This window comes from Heliangelus exortis, chromosome 15 (assembly GCF_036169615.1).
Source record: "Heliangelus exortis chromosome 15, bHelExo1.hap1, whole genome shotgun sequence".
Taxonomy (NCBI): domain Eukaryota; kingdom Metazoa; phylum Chordata; class Aves; order Apodiformes; family Trochilidae; genus Heliangelus; species Heliangelus exortis.
Window position 1 is genome coordinate 7,057,048 of NC_092436.1, and position 20,292 is coordinate 7,077,339.

The 20,292-nt window shown below is 42.9% G+C and overlaps 1 protein-coding gene across 3 annotated transcripts in view; it reads left to right on the forward strand.

Moving 5' to 3' along the window:
- Positions 1-16,210, forward strand: part of CYFIP2 (cytoplasmic FMR1 interacting protein 2) — a 44,979-nt gene extending 28,769 nt beyond the window's left edge. For 2 of the 3 annotated variants that reach the window (XM_071759227.1, XM_071759226.1), the window contains exons 24-31: positions 1,175-1,318; positions 2,817-2,907; positions 3,602-3,732; positions 6,476-6,548; positions 7,052-7,146; positions 10,774-11,012; positions 11,538-11,685; positions 12,245-12,538. In XM_071759227.1, the coding sequence (XP_071615328.1) occupies positions 1,175-1,318; positions 2,817-2,907; positions 3,602-3,732; positions 6,476-6,548; positions 7,052-7,146; positions 10,774-11,012; positions 11,538-11,685; positions 12,245-12,412 (1,089 nt within the window). In that variant the 3' untranslated portion in view covers positions 12,413-12,538. Of the gene's footprint in view, positions 1-1,174; positions 1,319-2,816; positions 2,908-3,601; positions 3,733-6,475; positions 6,549-7,051; positions 7,147-10,773; positions 11,013-11,537; positions 11,686-12,244 lie in introns of all 3 variants that reach the window. The other variant, XM_071759224.1, reaches the window with a different exon arrangement.
- The last annotated feature ends 4,082 nt before the right edge of the window (positions 16,211-20,292 follow it).

Genomic DNA, 20,292 nt, shown 5'->3' on the forward strand with positions numbered 1-20,292 from the left:
TACATCCTACAGTCTTTACCCCTTGTGTTTCTCACCCTTAAATGGGGTCATATTTTTAATTGCTGTCAGAGTATTATTTTTAGATGCAAGCCTGCTGCTAATGTGCTCTATGAAACTGCCTTATCCTGCACAGAGGTGGCAATAAATCATCCTGCTCATCTGCAGCCAATGCATGTCCTAAAATGCATTTTCTCTCTATGAGACTCAATTGCTGAACCCCTCCCAGCTTGAGGGAAAAGCCCAGCAGAAAGCTGCTCTCCAGCCCCATTATCCTGCTGGGAGGCAAGGGAATGCAGCAGCACTGCTGCTCACTGCCTGTACAGTGAAATGGCAGCCCTGTTATGGGGAAAATCTGATCAGTGGGCTCCACAACTGTATACCAGTGGTAGCCCAACTCAGGGGACCATGGCAGGTAAGCAGAGAGAAGGCCTGTCTCCTGCCCATGGAGTAGCAAAGACACTTCCACAAATAAGGATGGATTCCTGAGCCCACTGAAATAGGGATATTTAGTCACCCCATAGTCTGGACAAGCCACAGTGTGCTAAGTGTGGGGAAGTAATAGAGTAAAGGAGCTGATAGAAAGGCATGAAAGGAAGGCATGAAGGCATGAAAGGAAGGTGTGAGGAGCCATCTCAGGGCTGCCAGGATCACCCCTACAGCATGGTACTTTCTGGGGATGCCAGAGCCGGAATGATGCATTGCAGAAGCTGCAGCAACAAAACTCAGCAAGAGGGTTGCTGGGCTGGGGCCTTGGCAGGTTACTGGCTTCCATCTGGGTGATGATGTTGGCCACAGCACAGCCTCTATATCCAGAATGTACACATTCCTACTTCTCTTAGTAAGTCACATTTAGGGCAAGTGCCCATAGGGAAAAAAGCAAGAAAGCAAACAAAAAAAACCCAAAACAAACCCAAACTTCTCTGGTTACCTGTATCTAAAGCTTTTTGGTGATGTGACAGTGTGAGGTTGGAATATATCTTGACTGCACAAGAAGAAAAGCAATCTCCTCTTTGCCACAGGAAGTAAAAGACATGGGAATTGTCATGGGTATTACTATTTCTCCTCTTCCTTAAAAGTTCTTTGGAGTGATAGAACATAATATTATGATAAAAGAATTACTTGCAGGCATGGTAAATGCTCCTGTCTAACTCTCATTGTGCTTCTTATTTCTCAGCCTCTCAACATTGCCTACAGTCACATCTACAGCTCCTACCGCAATTTTGTGGGACCCCCTCATTTCAAGACAATCTGCAGGCTTCTTGGCTATCAAGGCATCGCTGTGGTCATGGAAGAGCTGTTGAAGATTGTCAAGAGCCTGGTAATTCTGAGCCTACCCCTCCTGATGGAGAAACCTCAATGCCTTGAGAGGCAGAGGTTGAACAGTCAGCCTGAGCTCTGGGCTCAGGGGCACCTTCATGTCCTTTAATTCACACTGGAACACTTGTATTAACGGTCTGATTTTCACTGCTGCTGAGGCATCCCAGTGATTCCTGAGGGATGATGGAGTGCTCCCATCATCTTGAAGTGTTAACTGTGATCAGCCTCCTCCCTCTGGGGGTGGTGGAGTTGGCTGCTTTGCTAAAAGCCACTGGGAAGTGATGGAGTGGGATGTGGCATTCCTGGTCCCTCAGAAGTGCCTGCACTGGGAGGGAGTGTCTGGGAGACATTCAAGACATGAGCTCATGCTTAGCACTAGCACTGTGTCCCACTGCCTGGTCATGACCCTTGGAAGGTAGAGAGCAGGCAGCAAAACTGATGAAACCAACTTACTGTGGTTTTCTAAGAAAACCCTGCCATAGCTTAGTCCTTATTCAAGCCATGCTGTCTGTTTCCTTCAGTTATTCTAAAGCCAGGCTGCCAATGGCCCTGTTTCCTACTTCCTTCTTCTTTTTCAGAAGGGTAATGTAAGGGAAATGATCTCATTTGTTCCCCAAGGGCACCAGCAATACTGATTATTAGGAAGTGAGGAGAGAGCATGCAAAGATCGATCATTGTTCAGGTCATGTTTTTCTACTAAACCCCTTGCTATATCAAAAGAAAAGATAAATATTTAAATTCTGCTTTGACTGCAATGACATCATTGTTAGCTTGTCTACCAAAGCAGTGTAAAAACTGAAAATCTCAAATTTATGTTTCCTTACAGTTTCCCTCCTGTAAAGCACCAGTTAATGAAGATGCAATTTGTGTCACTTAGCTGAAATTGCTGTACCTGGTGTGTGACATCAGACAGTATTCAGCACAAAGATTTTACATTTGGTTCATTAGTGTTCAGTGCATAATTCCTTATAATGTATCTACTGTAGCTGTATAACTCCAAATGAAGAAAGCACTATTAACCAAGAAATATATTTTGCCCTTGTCTACATTAGTTCAAAACATCAAATCTGCAGAAACACATTCAACATGCGTGTAAATTATTTTTTAAACTCTTGGGTATCTAATGATCATCTTCAGGTATAAGCAGTATTTCCTGTGCTGGGGAATGACTCCGTTAGCAGCCCTGGTGATCCAGCTGGATCTAAGGCTGAGCTTTGTTTGGATTTCAGCTGCAAACAATGCAAACACAGCAAGCTGTATTTTGAAGTCAAAATCCATGGGTCTGTGATTTATTATTTGTGAGGAAGCTGTAAAAGCACTCTAAATCCATGCACTTGGGCTGGCTTTTATATTTGAGTGAAATCCAAATTAAGCAAGCTCTTCTTGGACTCCAGCTGAAGTTTCATCTGGTACTGTCAGATGTGGACCCATCCACAAGCAGCCTCTTTCGAAACCAATGCCAGCAGAAGCTGTCATTGTCCCTTCTTTGTCCCCTACAGCTACAAGGCACCATCCTGCAGTATGTGAAGACTCTGATTGAAGTAATGCCCAAGATTTGCCGCTTGCCAAGGCACGAGTATGGCTCTCCAGGTGGGTGCTGCAGGTTGATGCTTGAGCAAGAGCTCACCCCAGTGATGGTACAGCAGTTGGTACTCAGAGATGGTACTCAGGCACACACTAATAATATTAAACAAGGTTTGGCACTGACATTGCAGTGCAACATGCAGCCAGGCTTGCTGAGACACACTTTGATCTCCTTTGCTGTTGACACTGGAACATGTATAGGAAACTTTTCCAGGAAAGCCTCCTGTTGGAAGTTTCCCTCTGAACACACAGATGGCTGATAAGGGAATGTCTTTTGGTAGCTTCTGTTTTGTTTTCAGGCTTTTGTGAGCTTTTATTATTGTGAGATAACTGATATTTTTCAAAAGCTGTAAATAGTTGATGCGGAGCTTTTGCTTGCAGCATGACTGCAGTCTGTCATTGAGCTGGATGGGGAAATTCTGGCTGGTATAAATGAGCCAGCACCAATACATTTGTTACAGCCTTGAATTTTTTTTAACTCTGATGAGTTAAAGGACCCTGTTTCCCAAGGATGACTGAAAGCAGGAAAAAACACTGCATTCTATTTCTCCCCAGTGCCAGTCTCCATCTATCCATTTAGCAGTAACACCTTAAAATTTGTGAAGGAAATATGAGGCAGTGATTGTCTTTTTATCCAACTTATCAGAGAGTGATTCTGCTCTCATTTTCTGGCCTTCCTTCCTTGTCTTCCTTGTCTAAGGAATCCTGGAGTTTTTCCACCATCAGTTGAAGGATATCATTGAATATGCAGAGCTGAAGACCGATGTGTTCCAGAGCCTCAGAGAAGTGGGCAATGCCATTCTCTTCTGCCTCCTTATCGAGCAGGCTTTGGTAAGGCAAAAACCACTGCACCAACAGATTGTACTTGAAATTGCCAACTCAAGAGTATAAGTGAAAGTGGGTTCTTCAACAGAAGAGTTTTGGAAATGTTACTCTCCAGCTTGTCATGTGCTCAGGGCCTCTCTGGGGCTGTGTGATTGGGGTCTGTGGGCATATCCGTGGGGATGGTATGGATTGGCACTTGATCACTGGCATTTGGGATTGCTGAAGGAGAATCTGAATACTGGAAGATCTAGATTTAATTCTTGCACCCAAAGCTACCCCATGTTCATCCCTCTCAGAAATTAAACCAACTGGAATTTCTTTCTAGATTGTAAGCTCTCCGGGCAGGGATCAATACTTCTTACATACATATTTGTACAGTGAGAAGTAGATTTGAGCCCTCAGCTCTTTTGGGGTGCCAGTGCAATAAAAATACCTGATTGATTCTAATGGTGATAAGGACAAAGTAATTCAACAGGAAGGAAATCCCAGAAAATCTTCTGATACATTTTGTATGACTTATCTTCACTGAAAACTTAGCTGGAGTGATAACTTGGTGTTTTCCCCTGCAAAAGTGTTTTGCACGTGCATGACAAGTCAGCCTCTCACATCATGTGTTGCCCTTTCTGATATGGGGCAAAGGCTGTGGCTCAGTGCTACACGTGATCTTAGCTTCTAATTTTTCACTTAATCAATTTACTTGGTAATGAATTTATCAGGTGGCATAGGGCCACCTGAGGCATGTTCAACATCATTATTTTACACTAAAAATGCCTATTTTATGTCTTAATGGTTTTGGCAGGGTTGTTTCAGCTTTCCCAGAAACACTTCAGAATGACTTCTTAGCATAAGATGGGATTTCCAAGAGAAGCCAGAAGGTTTTGTTCAGAGTGAAACCTTTCTTCAAAGAAAGAAGTCCAAATATTCCAAGTTTTATTCAACCTTAGAGCACAGGGAAAACTGAAAATCTCAGTATGTTCATAAAATGGATATTTCTGTGCTTTCCTTTGCATTTTACCCCCAGACATAGAGATGTTTGGTTCCTGATATGGTGTATCAAATACATTCAGTAAGCAGTAGTTATATGAGAGTAAGAAAGCTCAAGAGATGTATATCACCTGGCAGTTTGGCTTTGTTTTATAGAATGACCAAAGTTGCCAACTATATCCTGGCACTTTCTGTTCCTTTTGTGATTTTGTCATTGCTTTCTGCTGTTCTCAGTGTTGAATTTCTTGCTAGATGTAGTGCATTTACCTCTTCCCTTTAAATGGACACTTAAGGAACACAGGGTGGTTTCTTTTAGAAATCTCTCAGGTCAATGCAAAAATGTTCCCCCAGTCCCAGGAGGTGCAGTTATCTTCATAGCTGTCAGAATGATCTAATGCTGGTGGTATTTGCTTGCAGAGACTCTATCTTCACTATTTGCTCTAGTGAATATGTGCAGTCTGCTCCATTCTGACCCCTTTTTATTGTTTAAGTTTGAGGAATGCTTGGGAATAAATTTCTAAGCAGAATTCTCACTCTCAGGTAAAGAGCCTTTCAGAGGAGACCTATTAATACCATGAATAATTTGGGGATAGATATCAGGTAAATGCAGGCTACGTGTGGTGAAAATATTTATCAGAGGGAAGCAACGTTGAAAGACCATTTCTGTATGAACAAACAGGGTTTCACAAGCAAAATATCCAAGATGACAGGCACACTCCGTTAGAATCAGCATCTCTCTGCCCATGGAGGGACCCCAGACTGTTGTGTCCCTCCAGCACTGTGTCACAAACTGCACTCCCACAAACTTGCTCTCATCCCAGCATCCATGTGCCAGTGCAGCATCCTGCAGCTCCATGCTACACTATTCTCTGCCTCTTGGCTGGAAGTTGCATCCCAAACAGACTCAGCTGAGTCATTCCATCCAGCGCCCAAATATCTTTTGCTGTGCTGTCATGACCTGCTTTCAAGTGTGTCAAAATATCTACGATAAGCTCAGAACTGAAAGCATGTCCTGGAACTAGATTTTTGTAGGTGAAAACTGATGCCTTGTTGTGATGCAATGCCTCTGTGTTAAATAGCTTTGGTTTCCTTGCTGCTGTTTCCCATTGCAGACTTGCATACAATGTACTGTCAGCCATCCCTCCTCAGTCTCCACCTGCCTATTCCTAGGTTTCTTCTCCTTGTACATCTGTGTTTGGGATTATTTTTTCTCAAGTACATCAGCATGCATTCTCTCAGGTGGCATCTCATGATGTTATTCCTCTCTGGACTTCTGTATTATTGTTCCTGGTGCCTACACCAACTAGAACAACCAAATAATTTCAGACTGATGCAGAAAAGCCATGCATCAGTATGTTTTACACATACACTGCCTGAAATAACTAAGCCAAAAGGTAATTTCCACCTGGGCACTCTGTAAAAATAAACAGCAGGAAGTCACCAGGGTAAGATGGAGCTGAAACCTTTGCGTTCTTTTCCCCTCTTATGCAGTGCTAGTAAGTGGCACAGAAAATAAACATAAATCTCTGGCCTTGGACAGGCAGGAAGTAACTTATTTCAGTTAAGAAAACTTCCTGGCTTGAGGTATTTCTTCCAGTCTTAGTTCATTTAGGTTCAAACTGTTGAAGTTATTACTGAGTTGGGTTGGATTTGAATAGGTGCCATAGACATGAGTTGTTGTAGTGTTGCTCAGGCCCCTAAGCCATACACTCAACCCCTACAGGTATTTTTTAACTTACTTTATCTTTCTTTCTTCCTGCCTCAGTCCCAGGAAGAAGTTTGTGATTTGCTGCATGCTGCTCCCTTCCAAAATATTTTGCCCAGGGTCTACATCAAAGGTAAGAAGCTGAGAGGGAAGCAGTGGACAGACTCAGAGGTCTCTGCCCAGAAGCTGTTTCTGTCTCATTTCTGCTGAGGATTAGTTCTGGCCCTGCTTCCCCCTCAAAACAGAGAAGTGGATAGAACCAGGAGAGTCAGGTGGAACAAATGCCAAGGGTGCATTTTCTGTAGCCTAGTTACAGACTGAAACCATAGTCAGTTTGGGGGTTCCCTTAAGGTTTTAAAGCCATTTCACAGCCTCTTTGGAGAATGACAGCATGAAATGTCCATCTCAACAGGAGTGATCAGGAACATGCTTTTGGACGCGTGGTTAAGCTGCTGCTGAGACTGCAATTGCACATTCCTCTCTTTGCTTCACTGGTTCCCTCATTTGCTGTCGGTCTGGCTCCCTGATGCCAAATCTTGTTGGATGGTTGCTGGGGGGCAGCTCTGAGCAAGCTCAGCAGATATTGCGGGTCTCCACTTCCTCCTCTCATTTCACTGTTTGCTGCTCGCTTGACAGAAGGAGAACGCTTGGAGGTGCGCATGAAGCGTCTCGAAGCCAAGTATGCCCCACTTCACCTGGTTCCCTTAATAGAGAGGCTGGGCACTCCGCAGGTAAGGATTTCATTGAAAGGGATGGCTGTTGGAAACTCATAGCTCTCCCCAAACGGCCTGTTTTGGCCATTGGGAAAGCGATCCTTTTCTTTTTTTTATTATTATTATTTTTTTCTCCCCCCCCCCGAAACATCGATCGGAGAAGAAAATCAAAATCCCTGCCCTAGCAGATAATGTGGAATTTGTGAGTGGGTCTAGAGATGGTGTGTTGCTGCCTCAGGTCTGGAGAGCTGGTGGGAAGCTGTAAGGCAAGTGTGCTAGAAACCAGCAACTCTAAAAAGCTTTTCTTCTCTATTTTAAAAAGAACTGCTGGGGTGATTTGAAGCAAAACTTTGCAGGGCTGTCCCCGACTGAATCAGTTGCCATCTCTTTTGGGGATGCCTTTTTAGGGCTGCAGTGTGGTCCATTTTTAAGCTCATCCCTGTCAAAGAATACCTCTGAGAATGGTTTCCCTCTTAGAACATGCTTAGAGCTTCTGCACATGCTTAAAATTACTGCTCCATATTAATTTCTTATTGAAATGGGTCTCAGTTTGGAAAAGATCTCTTGGGCAGAAATTGGAAACTGTTAAAAATATTTCCATAGACTGATCAATGTAATGGGCAAAATTTGAGCTCCAATGACATCGGTAGCCAAAATTCCTCTGCCTGTATAGTGGGGCTGATGGGATAAAAATCATTCCAGGTGTTAAATGAACCAACAACTTTTTTCTGTAATGTACTGCTGAGAGAATAGAATGAACACTCAGTTGTATGTGGTGACAGATCTATGGCAGACAGAAAGTTGTTGATTTTTTTCTTACTTTTTTTTCTGATGTTTCAAGGACATTTAAACTTTGCTTCATTGGAAATCATATGAAACAAAAAAATTGGCTGGATAACTGAGGGCCTTGTTTTACTTTCTAGACACTTCTCTCACTTCCCATTGACTTCCTGTTAAAGGAGACACTCAAGAAAAATAATTTGCCTCTGTGTTTTTGTGTCTTTGTGTTGGTCTTTCTATCTCTCCTTTCCATGCAAAATCATCATTGAAATCTGCTATTAGAGTTCACATGTTGCTTATTTCTTCCATAATTATGATGGTGATGAAAACAAGAAGTACTTCATGTCCTGCTAATTTTTTTTTTCTGTAATCTGTTCCCATATTCATCACACAGGTACAGTTGAGTACTAGATCTTTTTTGAACTCAGATGTAAATCAACACAAGAATCACTGTCTATAGATGCCTCCATAGCTTTTGAGCTTGCTCCTTATCAGTTGTGGACATGCATTTTGGAAATGCAGTTTTGGACACAGGTCATACAGGATTTTTTTTCCTGCAGAACTCATAAGTGCCTTCTAGCAATTGTCCAGAATGTGAGCAGAATCTGACTCATAGATGCCTCTCCCAGAAGGTGGCCCTGGGCATGTTGTATAATTACATGTGTGAAGGGGCTGAGCCAGAGGATGTTGTCTTTAGTGGAGATCTGTCAGTCCTTGTAGGCTTTGGGTCCAGTTCTTGAAAGCTTATCAGTTAATGAGCTCTGAAAGAGGTATGGCACAACTGGATTTGTGTAATGGCAGGAAAACTGTCAGTGATTGTTGTAAATAATTGCTTTGCATTGGGAATCCAGAAGGAGATGTTCAGTGGGTGATTCATAAGGAACCAAGGGGTGTCAAAGTGGTTCATTTGAGGAATCCTTTCCTTTTTAATGCTGATCATAGGGTTATTTAGTAGGGATTTTCAAAACTGCTTGATTTTTTCCACTGGAAGTAATGGGGCCCTTTCCTTTTGGAAAGGCAGAGGGAATAATTGAGCCAGCACAGAGGCATCATTTAGCAATTTATCTTGAGAGCACCAAAAAAAAAAAAAAAAAAGCCAGATACATCCCTTTCTATATTAGCATTTCTTCAGAAATTATATACTAAGATGAATAAACTAGTTTAGTAGATTAGACTAGAAAAGTACCTGTACTATCACTATATCTTAGCAAACAGTAATGCTAATACCTAATGTATATGTGAAGTGGCTTAACTTCTGCTGTGTCCTCATTTTGCCATCATAGACTGGTGTGTCCAGATGCTAACCTGCACTGGTAAGAGTTTGGAGCAGGTGAGGAAAGAGAAAGTGTACAGCCTTTAGCTATAAAAACAAACTGGATAAAGTAAGTCTTTACTTGCTAAGCAAACATCTGCAAGTGCATGCCATGAAACTGGTAATATCATTCCTGCATTTAACAAATCTAGGGGATCCTAGACCAAATATCACCTCAGCACAATACACCTTTCTCTTGATATTTGCTATTAGTTGAATATTAATTGAACCAAGGTTCCCAGAATGTCCTTGAAATTGTGGCACAAGCAGGAACTGTAACACTTTTAACTTCAATAGACATCAACCTGAAAATGCTTCAGGTTACTGCTAGCATAAACTAATACTCAGGAGGGGAGTAAGCAGGCACTTTCATGTCTTTTTAGAGTGGAATGAAAATGACCTGTGTAAGCCAAGCATAATTCATGTGCTTAATGTCTGGCCAGGACACGTTCCTGCCCATTATACCAGATGCTCTTGAGCCCCCATCTGGATTCCAATCAGGATGACATTTTTGCAGGCATTCTAGGGACAGATGGAAATGGAGCAAATGCTTAAAAAGCACATAAAGCTCCAGTTAGTCCTTTGGGATAGGCAGGTCAGTAAATGTCACACTTGCTCTGCATGCCTCTGCCAAAGTGGTGAGAGGAGTAAAAGGCTCTGCCAGTGGGGCCAGAGCACTGTAGCAGCCGCTTATCTACTGGAGTGAGCTTGACAGAGCTGGAGCCTCCCACAGCCACAATTCCAACAGCACTAGGCTCTCATTTCCCATGTTATTTTTGGCAGCAATACAAAGAAAAGTCAGTGATGCTGCTGGAAATGGCAGATGTGGGGCAGCTAAGAGGATATCACGGCAGCAAGTGAACTTCATGCTTCCACCCCAGCCCCACTCAGTGAGCTCAGTGGGGTCAATACTCCTGTGCCTCAGGGAGGCCCTACTTATTTAAAATCCTCCTTTTTTTTTACTTTCTAGGGGAGCAAAGAGAATAAAATGAAGCTAGTTCTCTTTTTAATTTTCCTCTAGTGTAAAAACCAAATGAACTCCATCTAGTGGAGCCATTCCAGATGTAAATCTGAGTGTGGATGTCACAGAAATTCTCCACACACATAAGGCTTCAACATCAAGAAAAAAATATTTGACATTCTTATAAACCACAGGTTTTCCAGTATTACAGTTCCACTGGCTTCTCATCTTCCTCAGAGCTTTTTAACCTTAACTACGAAAGAAATAAAGCAAGCCATAGGCTCTTTACATTTTAAAGAGATGATGGTAATGCCCTGGGAAACAAAATGTCCTGTTCACCCCTCTTTTATTTTCACAATCAGCACAAATCATGAAAATAATGAGCACAAGATTAAGTCTTCTTCTGTTTGAGGGTTGAATATTTTCTGGTGGGGAGTGCCATGGGAGCAGCCATCAGAGGTAAGGTTGGACCTTGCATGGGATGTGTCTTAACTTTGAAAGAGCCAGGGGGAAGGAGAAGCACTGAGTCCAGTGAGAGGACCCGTCTGTGTCACATTGTCACTTCTGTTTCTCTGCTTGTACTCCCCCTCAGCAAATAGCCATTGCCCGAGAGGGTGACTTGCTGACCAAGGAGCGGTTGTGCTGTGGGCTGTCCATGTTCGAGGTGATCCTGACACGGATTAGGAGCTACCTGCAGGACCCAATCTGGCGAGGTCCACCCCCAACAAATGGGGTGATGCACGTGGATGAATGCGTGGAGTTTCACCGGCTCTGGAGTGCCATGCAGTTTGTGTACTGCATCCCCGTGGGCACCAACGAGTTCACTGCAGAGTGAGTGTCCATGGGCCAGCTCTGCCACCAGTGCCATCCATCAGCTCATGGAACTGGCAAGCCTCTGGGATGCCCCTGGGATGCCCTCAGCTGCAGTGATAGCCCCAGCCAGTGAAGGGGTAGAGGGGGAGCACGGGTCCTTGATGAAAGGACTTTGTTGTGCATGGACACAGAGATGCCCAAAGAGCTTTCTATCTGAACAGTTAAAGAAAAGAGCAATATTTGGGTGGGACACACCCAAGGTGACTTGCAGAAGGAGATGGGTAGATGAGCTAGCAACCCAAGTCAGAGGCTAGGTCCTTATCCATCATACCCTGTGATGCACTCTGCACAGCCTGGCCCTGGTACAATGCTGTGTATCTCCTACTGATTTTATTTTCTGTAGGTGTGTACCCACTTTCCAGGAGTATGTCTGAATCTTATTTCCCTAGCAATTCACCAAGAGAAGTTCCTGGTAACATGGTAGGACTTCTCATACCTAATTCTATACTGTCATCTCACCCCATCCCCCTGTCCTCCTTCCAGACAGTGCTTTGGCGATGGTCTGAACTGGGCAGGTTGTTCCATCATTGTTCTCCTTGGACAGCAAAGGCGTTTTGACCTCTTTGACTTCTGCTACCACCTGCTGAAGGTGCAGAGGCAGGATGGAAAGGACGAAATCATTAAAAATGTGGTAAGTTTAAGGGTGAGGTCCTAAGGGGCCTGAACTGGCACAATTCTGTTTTCTGTCTCTCCCTGTTTAAACTCGTAAATTACAACCATGACCAGTTTTAACCTTATTCAGAGTGGACACACTTGCTGTGAGATTTCCATCTCAGTCTCAGCAGAGAGGCCAAGGTTTTAATTGGCTTGATAATCCAATCTTTTTTCTCCCAGATCTTTTCCTTTCCTCCTGGAGTTAGGAAGCTGGAGCAGAGAAGTTAGTATTCCCAGCAACCATCCTGTGATCTCAGTGACTTTCTCAATAGGCACTTGGGAGACTAGATTTTGAACCAGTTAACTTAGGGCCACTCATGAACCTTGTTAACGCTCTGACTTGAGTCATCAGACCCTATAATGAAGTGAGTCACTGGGCCCTAGGAGGTGTTAAGTGGAACTATAACACATTTTATAGCTGCTTTGCTTTACCAGAGGTTTCTCAGCAGCAGGGAAGAGGTATTGGTACTTTCTAGCTGGTCAGTTGACCTAAGACTTTCTTCATCTGTTGTTTTTTTCCCTCACCATCCCTCCAGCCCTTGAAGAAGATGGCTGATAGGATCAGGAAGTATCAGATCCTGAACAACGAGATTTTTGCCATCCTGAACAAGTACATGAAGTCAGTGGAAACAGATAGTTCCACGGTGGAGCACGTGCGCTGCTTCCAGCCCCCAATCCATCAGTCTCTGGCTACCACCTGCTAGTGGGGACACTGACCCTGCACGGGTTGGGAAGGCAGAAGAGACTGAACCCAGAACAGGTGGCAGGGCTGATCTTGACAGCATGAGACCTGGAAAACTAAGACTGGATATGCCTATTACTCACAAGGACACATCCTCCCATCCAGTCCTGTTTGAGTGCATGTTCTTCTGTACCATCCCTGTGATCCATTTTACTTGTAGCTTTCAGACTTCAGGGTGGGTGGGGGTGGGCGGGTGGGCAAAATGTGCTTTTCTTCCATGAAGTGGTCTATTTTTCCCCTGTGATTCATCCAGTCCAACACATCACTCTGAAGCCATATTGCAACCCCAAACATGAGGATACTGGTGGAAGAGCTCCATGCTTACACAGCACTCGGAGCCTGTTCCCACCATAGAAACAATGGAGCAGATTGACACCCCCAGTGACATGTGCCACTAGCCATGGAGCAAGAGAAGCTGAAGCCCCAGATTTTGGGGGAGGAAGAAGGCAGGATGTCACCTGTGGCACCACCATGAGGATCAAGTGATGGGTGCAGAGAAGCCATGATGGACTGGTCTTGGATGGCTGCAGACTCTAGGCTGAGGTTAGCTTTGTACTCTCTGCTGCATCATTGGCCTTTCTAGTATCTGTTAAAGGGAGCTTTGGCATGTGGGTTTCAGAATACCAATGAGGTACTTGCCAAATAACATCTCAGCATTTCAGAGAACTGGGTTAAGAGAAGACAGCCTGGTTTCTTCACTGCTATGGGACATCCACTTATTTTAATGCAAAAGATTCTCCTCTGAAGATACATCTTCCGCAGACTAAACAAGACAGAAGAGGATGCATTCATGTGAATGTGCTCTTGAACATATTAATCTGTGTGAAAATAATCACTGGTCCTCACAGGAGGCAGGTGGAATGTCCTTGAACCTACATGATCTTTGGTCTTCAGCCAAGGATGAGAGCTGAACTCTGTATGTGTTCTGCAGTACTGTTTTCCCTTGTTTTAGATAAATTCCTCATGGCACAGAGGCCAAATGTCTTTCTTCAGAGAATGACTGTCAGCAGGGCTTAGGAAACTTTCCATCACTCAGTAATTATGTGATTGTTTAGAAGTGGTACAGGATAAGCATTTAAGAATACCCAGAATTTTCCAGATTTAAAGGCATTCAGAGGGAACACTAGAGCCTGTTTCCTTTTCCTACTCAGTTAATCTAAGATCCCTTGATAATGAGAACAAATTCAGTAGGAACTTCAAGAATTTCATAACTCATGGCCTTCCTTGCTTCCCCTCAGTAGTGTCATTGAAGTCATACAAAAGCTTGTGATTATATATTTTCTCTTAGTCCATTTCATCATACCTTGCAAACTGGATGCTATTACAGATGCTAAAAAGGCAGAGCCTGGGCATTCATTTTCTCAGAGGGAACAAATAATTAATTAGTAGAAATGTCCCAGCTGGAGTATTTTGTCTTGGAAAACAACAGGGAGTGAACTACTATTAGCAAGGGGACATCTTTCTGGGTGGATGAATTTATTCTTCCAGACACTCACCATCTACTCCCTTGATAATCAATAAATACCCCACAGCTGAGAAACAATGAATGCTTTCACACTTTGAATTTTCTTTATCTACCAGGACAGATATTTAAACTGCAGGGAGGAAATTGTGTGGCATTGTCATATGAAAGTTAAATGAAATCTCAGGAAGTCTGGCTGAAATTTTGGAGTGGCAGGGAAGGACCCAGCCTGGTAGGGTGAGTAGTTTCCTCCTGTGAGGAAGAGCAGCAGAAGAGCAGCAGGGACTTGATGACACTGCAGGGCTCTTGCTCTCTATTTACTTTTCCACTAAGGATGTCATTTCTGGTTTTCCATCATATTCCAGCATTTATACAGTACTGGGGTCAGGGTATTTACAGATATATATTTTTTAAAGGAAAAAGAGAATCAAGCACTTTATTTTTTGTCAAAAACAAAATACGAGGAAGCTCTAACCAAGATCCTATTTTTCCTGACCTAAATAGTAAGTGCTTGTTATTTTGGTATGAAAGTGTTGCTGAAAAGGTGGCATAAGGCCCCGTCTGGCTCTCGGGGCCACCTCTGAACACAGCACAAAATAAACATCCTACTGCACCTGACAAATTACAGGATGCTGGAGACTTCTCAGAAACCAGCAGCAGCAAAATGAACTGTACCACATAGCCCAATCTTAGCTACCCAGACAAAACAGAATATAAGAACATAAATTTAAATGCCTGTTTTCATCTGTCTTGGTCTGGAGTGAGTCATGAGATATTCTACCTTAATATGAATACCACTTTGCATTCTTTTGCTGTACTTTTGCCATAATAGCTCTCTGAAACCCTGCAAAACACAGATGTGTGTACTTGAAAAAAAGAGATAGATGAAAACTGTTTGTTGCCCGTAGATTTTCTGGAAGGAAGGTAAAATCCCTTAAAGATTCTGAGGGGTTACACATTTTGAATTAAATGTCTGCATGGACACAATGTAAGGTGTTCCTGACTCTAGGGTGCATGCAGATGTTTTGCCTTGTTGCTCAAGTAGTATGAGACACAGCTAGGAATAATCTTACAGTCTTCATTTCTGAGATTTGATGGTATTGTCCTTTTATTATCTAAAGGGTGCAAAAAGTCTTTAGCTTCACTTCTCTAACCCTCCTTGACTGTGTATGAGAAAAAGGTGTAAGTTTTCTAAGAACTCCTTGAAAATTTTTTTTCCTCATTTCCTTTTTCAATCTCATAATTCTTAACAGAAATAGGGACCAAATTTGTACCAGTAGGGCTTAGTGGACTGCCACAGAATTGGGCATATTCTCCACACTTGCAGTCTTTCTGCTAAATTTGGGTGTCTTCCTTGCAGATTGGCTCTAATCCTGTAGTTTTCAGCCTTTTACAATCTGCAGGACCATATTTTTTTTTAGGGAAATGTGGACTACTCTGTGGATACTTTTAAGTCCACTGACTGTAGGTTTTCTTTTTTACCTGCATTTTTCTGCTTCCTCTGAAGTACCCTGCCACCTCCCCAGGATTTACTGTCACCACTTGGAATGCCTGCTTCAGTGACAAGCTGCTGGCTCAATACAGGAATTACAGGGAGGGGAAAAGGATGGCCTGTGTCATGAATGAAGTCAGACTAGGTTATTTTAATAGTCCCTCTGGGATTGACATTATAAAACATGGCTAGTGGCATTGTACATGCCTTTCTTTGGTGATGCTAGACATGGTTTTCAATGATAAAATAGAAAGGTGAAGCAAACTAGTTCAAGCTTAACACTTCAGTGGTTTTCCTTTTCAACTCTGACAGCACTTATTAGCATTGAACAACACGTTAGTCCTTTTTCTGCTGCATTAATCCAGTCCAGTGGGTTCATGTGTGTTTGAGAACAAAAGAAAAAAAAATTGAAGATGTAAAAAAACCCAAGAAAATATTCTCAATAACTGTTGTCTAAAGTACCATATTTGTATGAAAAGCTGCTTGAGTTATTTTGTACAATGAACTTTATTTATGGTGAGGTATATTTAGGCTTGTGATCTGATACAATGTTAAATTTTTTATCTGTATTTACTATGCCGCTGAAGATGATATTTTGAGTTTGTATTATTTTTTGCCATTGTTCTAAAATTTAGCTAACAGAAGCTTCCATCTCCATTAGAAATGCTTCTGCAAGAGTAAAGCATCTGGTACATGGTGATGTGTCCCATAAAACAGCAACCAACATTGTGTACAGCAAATGTGGGATGACTTTTGTGATGAAGAGAAATAAAACTTGGGCTCATTCATGAAATGGGCAGACTTTACCTTGGGGTGTCATCATCATTGCAATTACTGATTTTGGGTAGAGCCTCTGATTGCACTGGGACAAACTGGAAGCTGAAAGGAATAACTTTTTTCTCATTTTCTTGAGAAAAATTTTTGGCTTTTGTCAAAACTGAACTGGCTTGTTTGTGGCCAACACCAAAGCAAACAAATTTTCATATCTAGAAGTTCATTATTTTTGAGTAAAACATCTTTCTACAACAAATCTTCATTTGAAAACTCCTTTTACTATAAGAAGGCTAGGAGAGGGAAAATTATGTAACAATTTTTAATAGAATTTCAGGCCCTACTCAAATCTAGACTGAGGAGCTAATTTGCTCTCATTACCACAGCCATTACCAACTCAACAAAGGCCTTTTTATTCCAGGAGGTTCTCCTTGCTGTTTTTTTCCAAATTTCTATTTTAAACTGTTTTTTAGGTTTGTATTAAAAGCATCTGAGAAGGTGTGGTTGTTGAGAGGAAAAGACCTTCTGGGAGCTGAGTTAGGGTGAAACAACTGACATGGATCTATAAGAGGGGGCAACTGTGCTTCATCAGCTCTAGACAAAATGCTGTAACTCATGTTCCTTTTCATAGCTTCTTCCCAAGGTTTCCTTGTAGGAATAACTTCCTACCATAAGAGGAATAAAATGCAATGATTCTTCACAGAAAACTAGAAGTGAACTTTATACCATCACCAGCCTACCACTACTGCTCTGCCAACATACACAGTTTATGGGACCACAGTGATCTGGATGAAAAAATTAGCAACCTTAGGAAAAATTATTTGGGGTGTGGTTTATGGCATGGTGACCCTGGATCACCCAGCTGCTCCACAACCCACTGGCACAGAACAGCAAGGGTGGGAACCCACCACAGCTATGACAGGCTTGGGAACTCTGATTTGGTGGAGTTGTCTAAGGTAGCATGAAATGACAGCCTGAGCCACTGCAGTCACAGGTACCTTGAGACAGGACAAATTGTAAGCTGTCTGCTCAAAAACCAGACTGTCAAGGTCTGAGCATCCTTTCATGGAGTGCTGCAATTATCTGAACACTGGCCAATTCCCTTAACCCTACACAATCATACCAGTGTCAGAAAAAGGATTTGCTCTCTCTTTGAAGCAACAGATCCTTAGGGCCCTCAAACAGAAAAAGCCATAGAACCCTGTTCTTAAAATTTCCACAGGAAGAGTGCCTATCAGCCATATGAAAGTTTCCACCACCTGTTAGCAGGCTACTTCCAGAATTATTTCTCTCTCAAGACAATTGATTCCCAGTACTTATTGATCATTTTTTCCAAACTAGAAGAGATGAGCAGGGAGAAGCCTGGGGGAAAATCCTTCTGATGTTGCTGAAGAGGTTATTTGCATGCAAAGCTGTCTTGCTTTACCCCCTGGATTCCAGTCAAATTTTTTGGCTTGGAAACCAGTATTTCAGGAGGAACTGCATTGTTAGAAGATGAGCTGCTAAGGAAGACTCCCTGATTTCTGAGAGTTATTTTTAAGGAACCATCTGATTAGAGTATCAACCAGTGAGGTCATAGCTTGGAGCTGAACTCCCTTAATTACAGCCTTCCCATTAAAGCAAGGATATGAAGCAATAAAAGAGGCATTGGTTGCATCCCTTCTTTATTGCTATCTGTCTCAACTTGCCCTTGACTAAGAGTAGTAGGCAATTCCATGCCCATCCTACCTGGCTTTTAACTTCCATATTGCTGTACACAGCCTTGCTAAATCCAAATGCAACTCCTGTGACTTAGGGATTTTATATCCCACACCCCTGCAGACCCTGCACCAGGAAGAAATTCGTGACACACTTGTGTCCCATGGTTGATTGCAGTATCTGACTGAAGCTTCTCCCACAGTGGTGGCAATTATGCATTCCCCTTCCCTGATTGAGCCAGCTCACACTGCTCTGTCCACTCCTTCTAGGACCTCTTTATGCCATGTTTCCTCTTCCCTTCCCAGAACTGAGAATGTCTTCTCTTAGAGATCTCATCCCCTGTCAAATCTGGCAAAAGTGGCCATGAGGTCGTGTATCTTTGGGAATGATATGAACGTGTGCACGTGGTCATGCATGTGGTCACGTTAGCCTTTTTCTTTAGGAAATAAAGCTGACAGCTGTGTCCCAAAGTGCATTTTGCTTTTGAGTACACCCCTTCCTGATGTGACAGTAACTTATGATGTTGCACCATCACCAGAAGTATTATTCTAACTGCAGATCCCTTCCATAAATATTTCCTCCCTCCCTAGCACCTTTGTGTGCAGCAGCAACTGTACTCTGCACAGATGTCAACAACATTTGTCCACAAAAGCTTGGAAATCATTTTGGATGCAGTTTAACTGCCAATAACCACATCACCATTAGGAGTTCCCAGCTGGGAGCAAGACCTCATGTTGTTGTAGGAGGTCCAACAAAGTGGACAGCCTGACAGTGTTCCTGAGCACCAGAGCAAGAAGATGGAGCAGACTTCGAGAGGACAGAGAACACTGCAGTCAGTACATTGTCCCACTTTGCCATCACCTTGGTTTCTGCAGCAAGCCTACTACTCACACATTGCATGAATAGCTCTTAACCAGCATCAGCAAGTGAATTTACTAAATGATGGCCAAATCCTGACATCACTGCCTTGTCCAGGGTGACTTTTGTCTATATAACAGCAGCATAAGTTTCTCCCAGATCACTAATAAATCAGCACACATTTCCTACATCAAAGCCCACTGCCACACAATTTGGATTGATTATCGAGTGCTCCTTTGATAAAGGGGGTGATGTGGGATTTGGCTGGCACAGCATGTCCCAGCCAGCGACCTGCAGGTCTGTGACTGATGAACAGACCTGATTAAAATCAAATGACTCACAAAACACTTGAACATTACATCTGCTGCAGAACAGTTGTACAGAGTTAGGATAAGGGACTGAATGAAGGAGCCATGTGGTACTAGCAATGCTGCAGCTTGATGGTCTAAGGCAATTTCTGTAGTAACAGGTTTATAGATAGGGGGGAAAAATATTTCAGACATGTTCAGATCCTGCAGATCGTACATCTCTATATTGCCTTTTGACAGATACCATTTCTAACTATAAATGTGTGCTTGCTGAAGAAAAACTATTGGTTTTACTTATCTCTGCTGACCTATAGTGCAATCTAACTACTGGCTCCTGCTGCAGTGAAAGGGCTTTTGTATGGGCAGTAGGTTTCTGTGTACACACAGCTACCACCCACAAACACAGAAGAGAGGACATTGGCAGAGGAGAGTGGGGATGAAGGCAAAATACATTGATGTACAACATGCTGTGAAATGTTCACACACTAATATTAGCATGAGAGACTTCAGCTGCAGTGGGATGGGGAGTTGATGGGGCAGCTGCAGCCACTTCTATAGCACAGGCTGAACCACTTGGCCATAAGGAGTGAGACCTGTCAACTAAATGGTCACAAAACAAAATCATAGCTGCTACTGGTGAAATTGTCCCCTAGACCTCTGATCTTCTTTTTCACACACAAGTGCCCTTGTCATTACACATTCATCTTTTGCTACTTCTTTTTCAAATGTGTCTTTGTGTGGAGCCTGGCTTTTGCCAGCTCAAAAGTCAGGAAGTTTCATTAGGGAAATCTGGCCTGACCTTCAGCAGAGAACATGGCTTTGCCCAGTGAGAACATGGTGCAGGAAACACTGCACCCACTGCTCTATTTGGTTATATCCATCTTCCCTAGACCTCTACATCTTTCTCAGCCTTTCAGCCTTGTCCTTCACTCCTACAACCACACAGCCACAGTGTTAAGTGGAGAATAATAAACACCAATGCTTGAAGCAACATGACACTTTCTGAAATGTTTCTTTGCTATATTAACTGCAGTTACAGGCCCTTTTAGTAAGACATTCTCTTCAGGATTACAGAATTTAATTTCTCTTGGTTATTTTTCATTTCTGTTCCACCCTACCCTGAAAACATGAAGCCCACAGCTTTGCAGCATCCACAACCCTCTCAGTGCACACCCAGGATCCCACAACTCAGCCACTGCAACTGGGCCCAGAAACCACCCAACCAGAAGCACAACCTCCTGCTTCCATAGCAC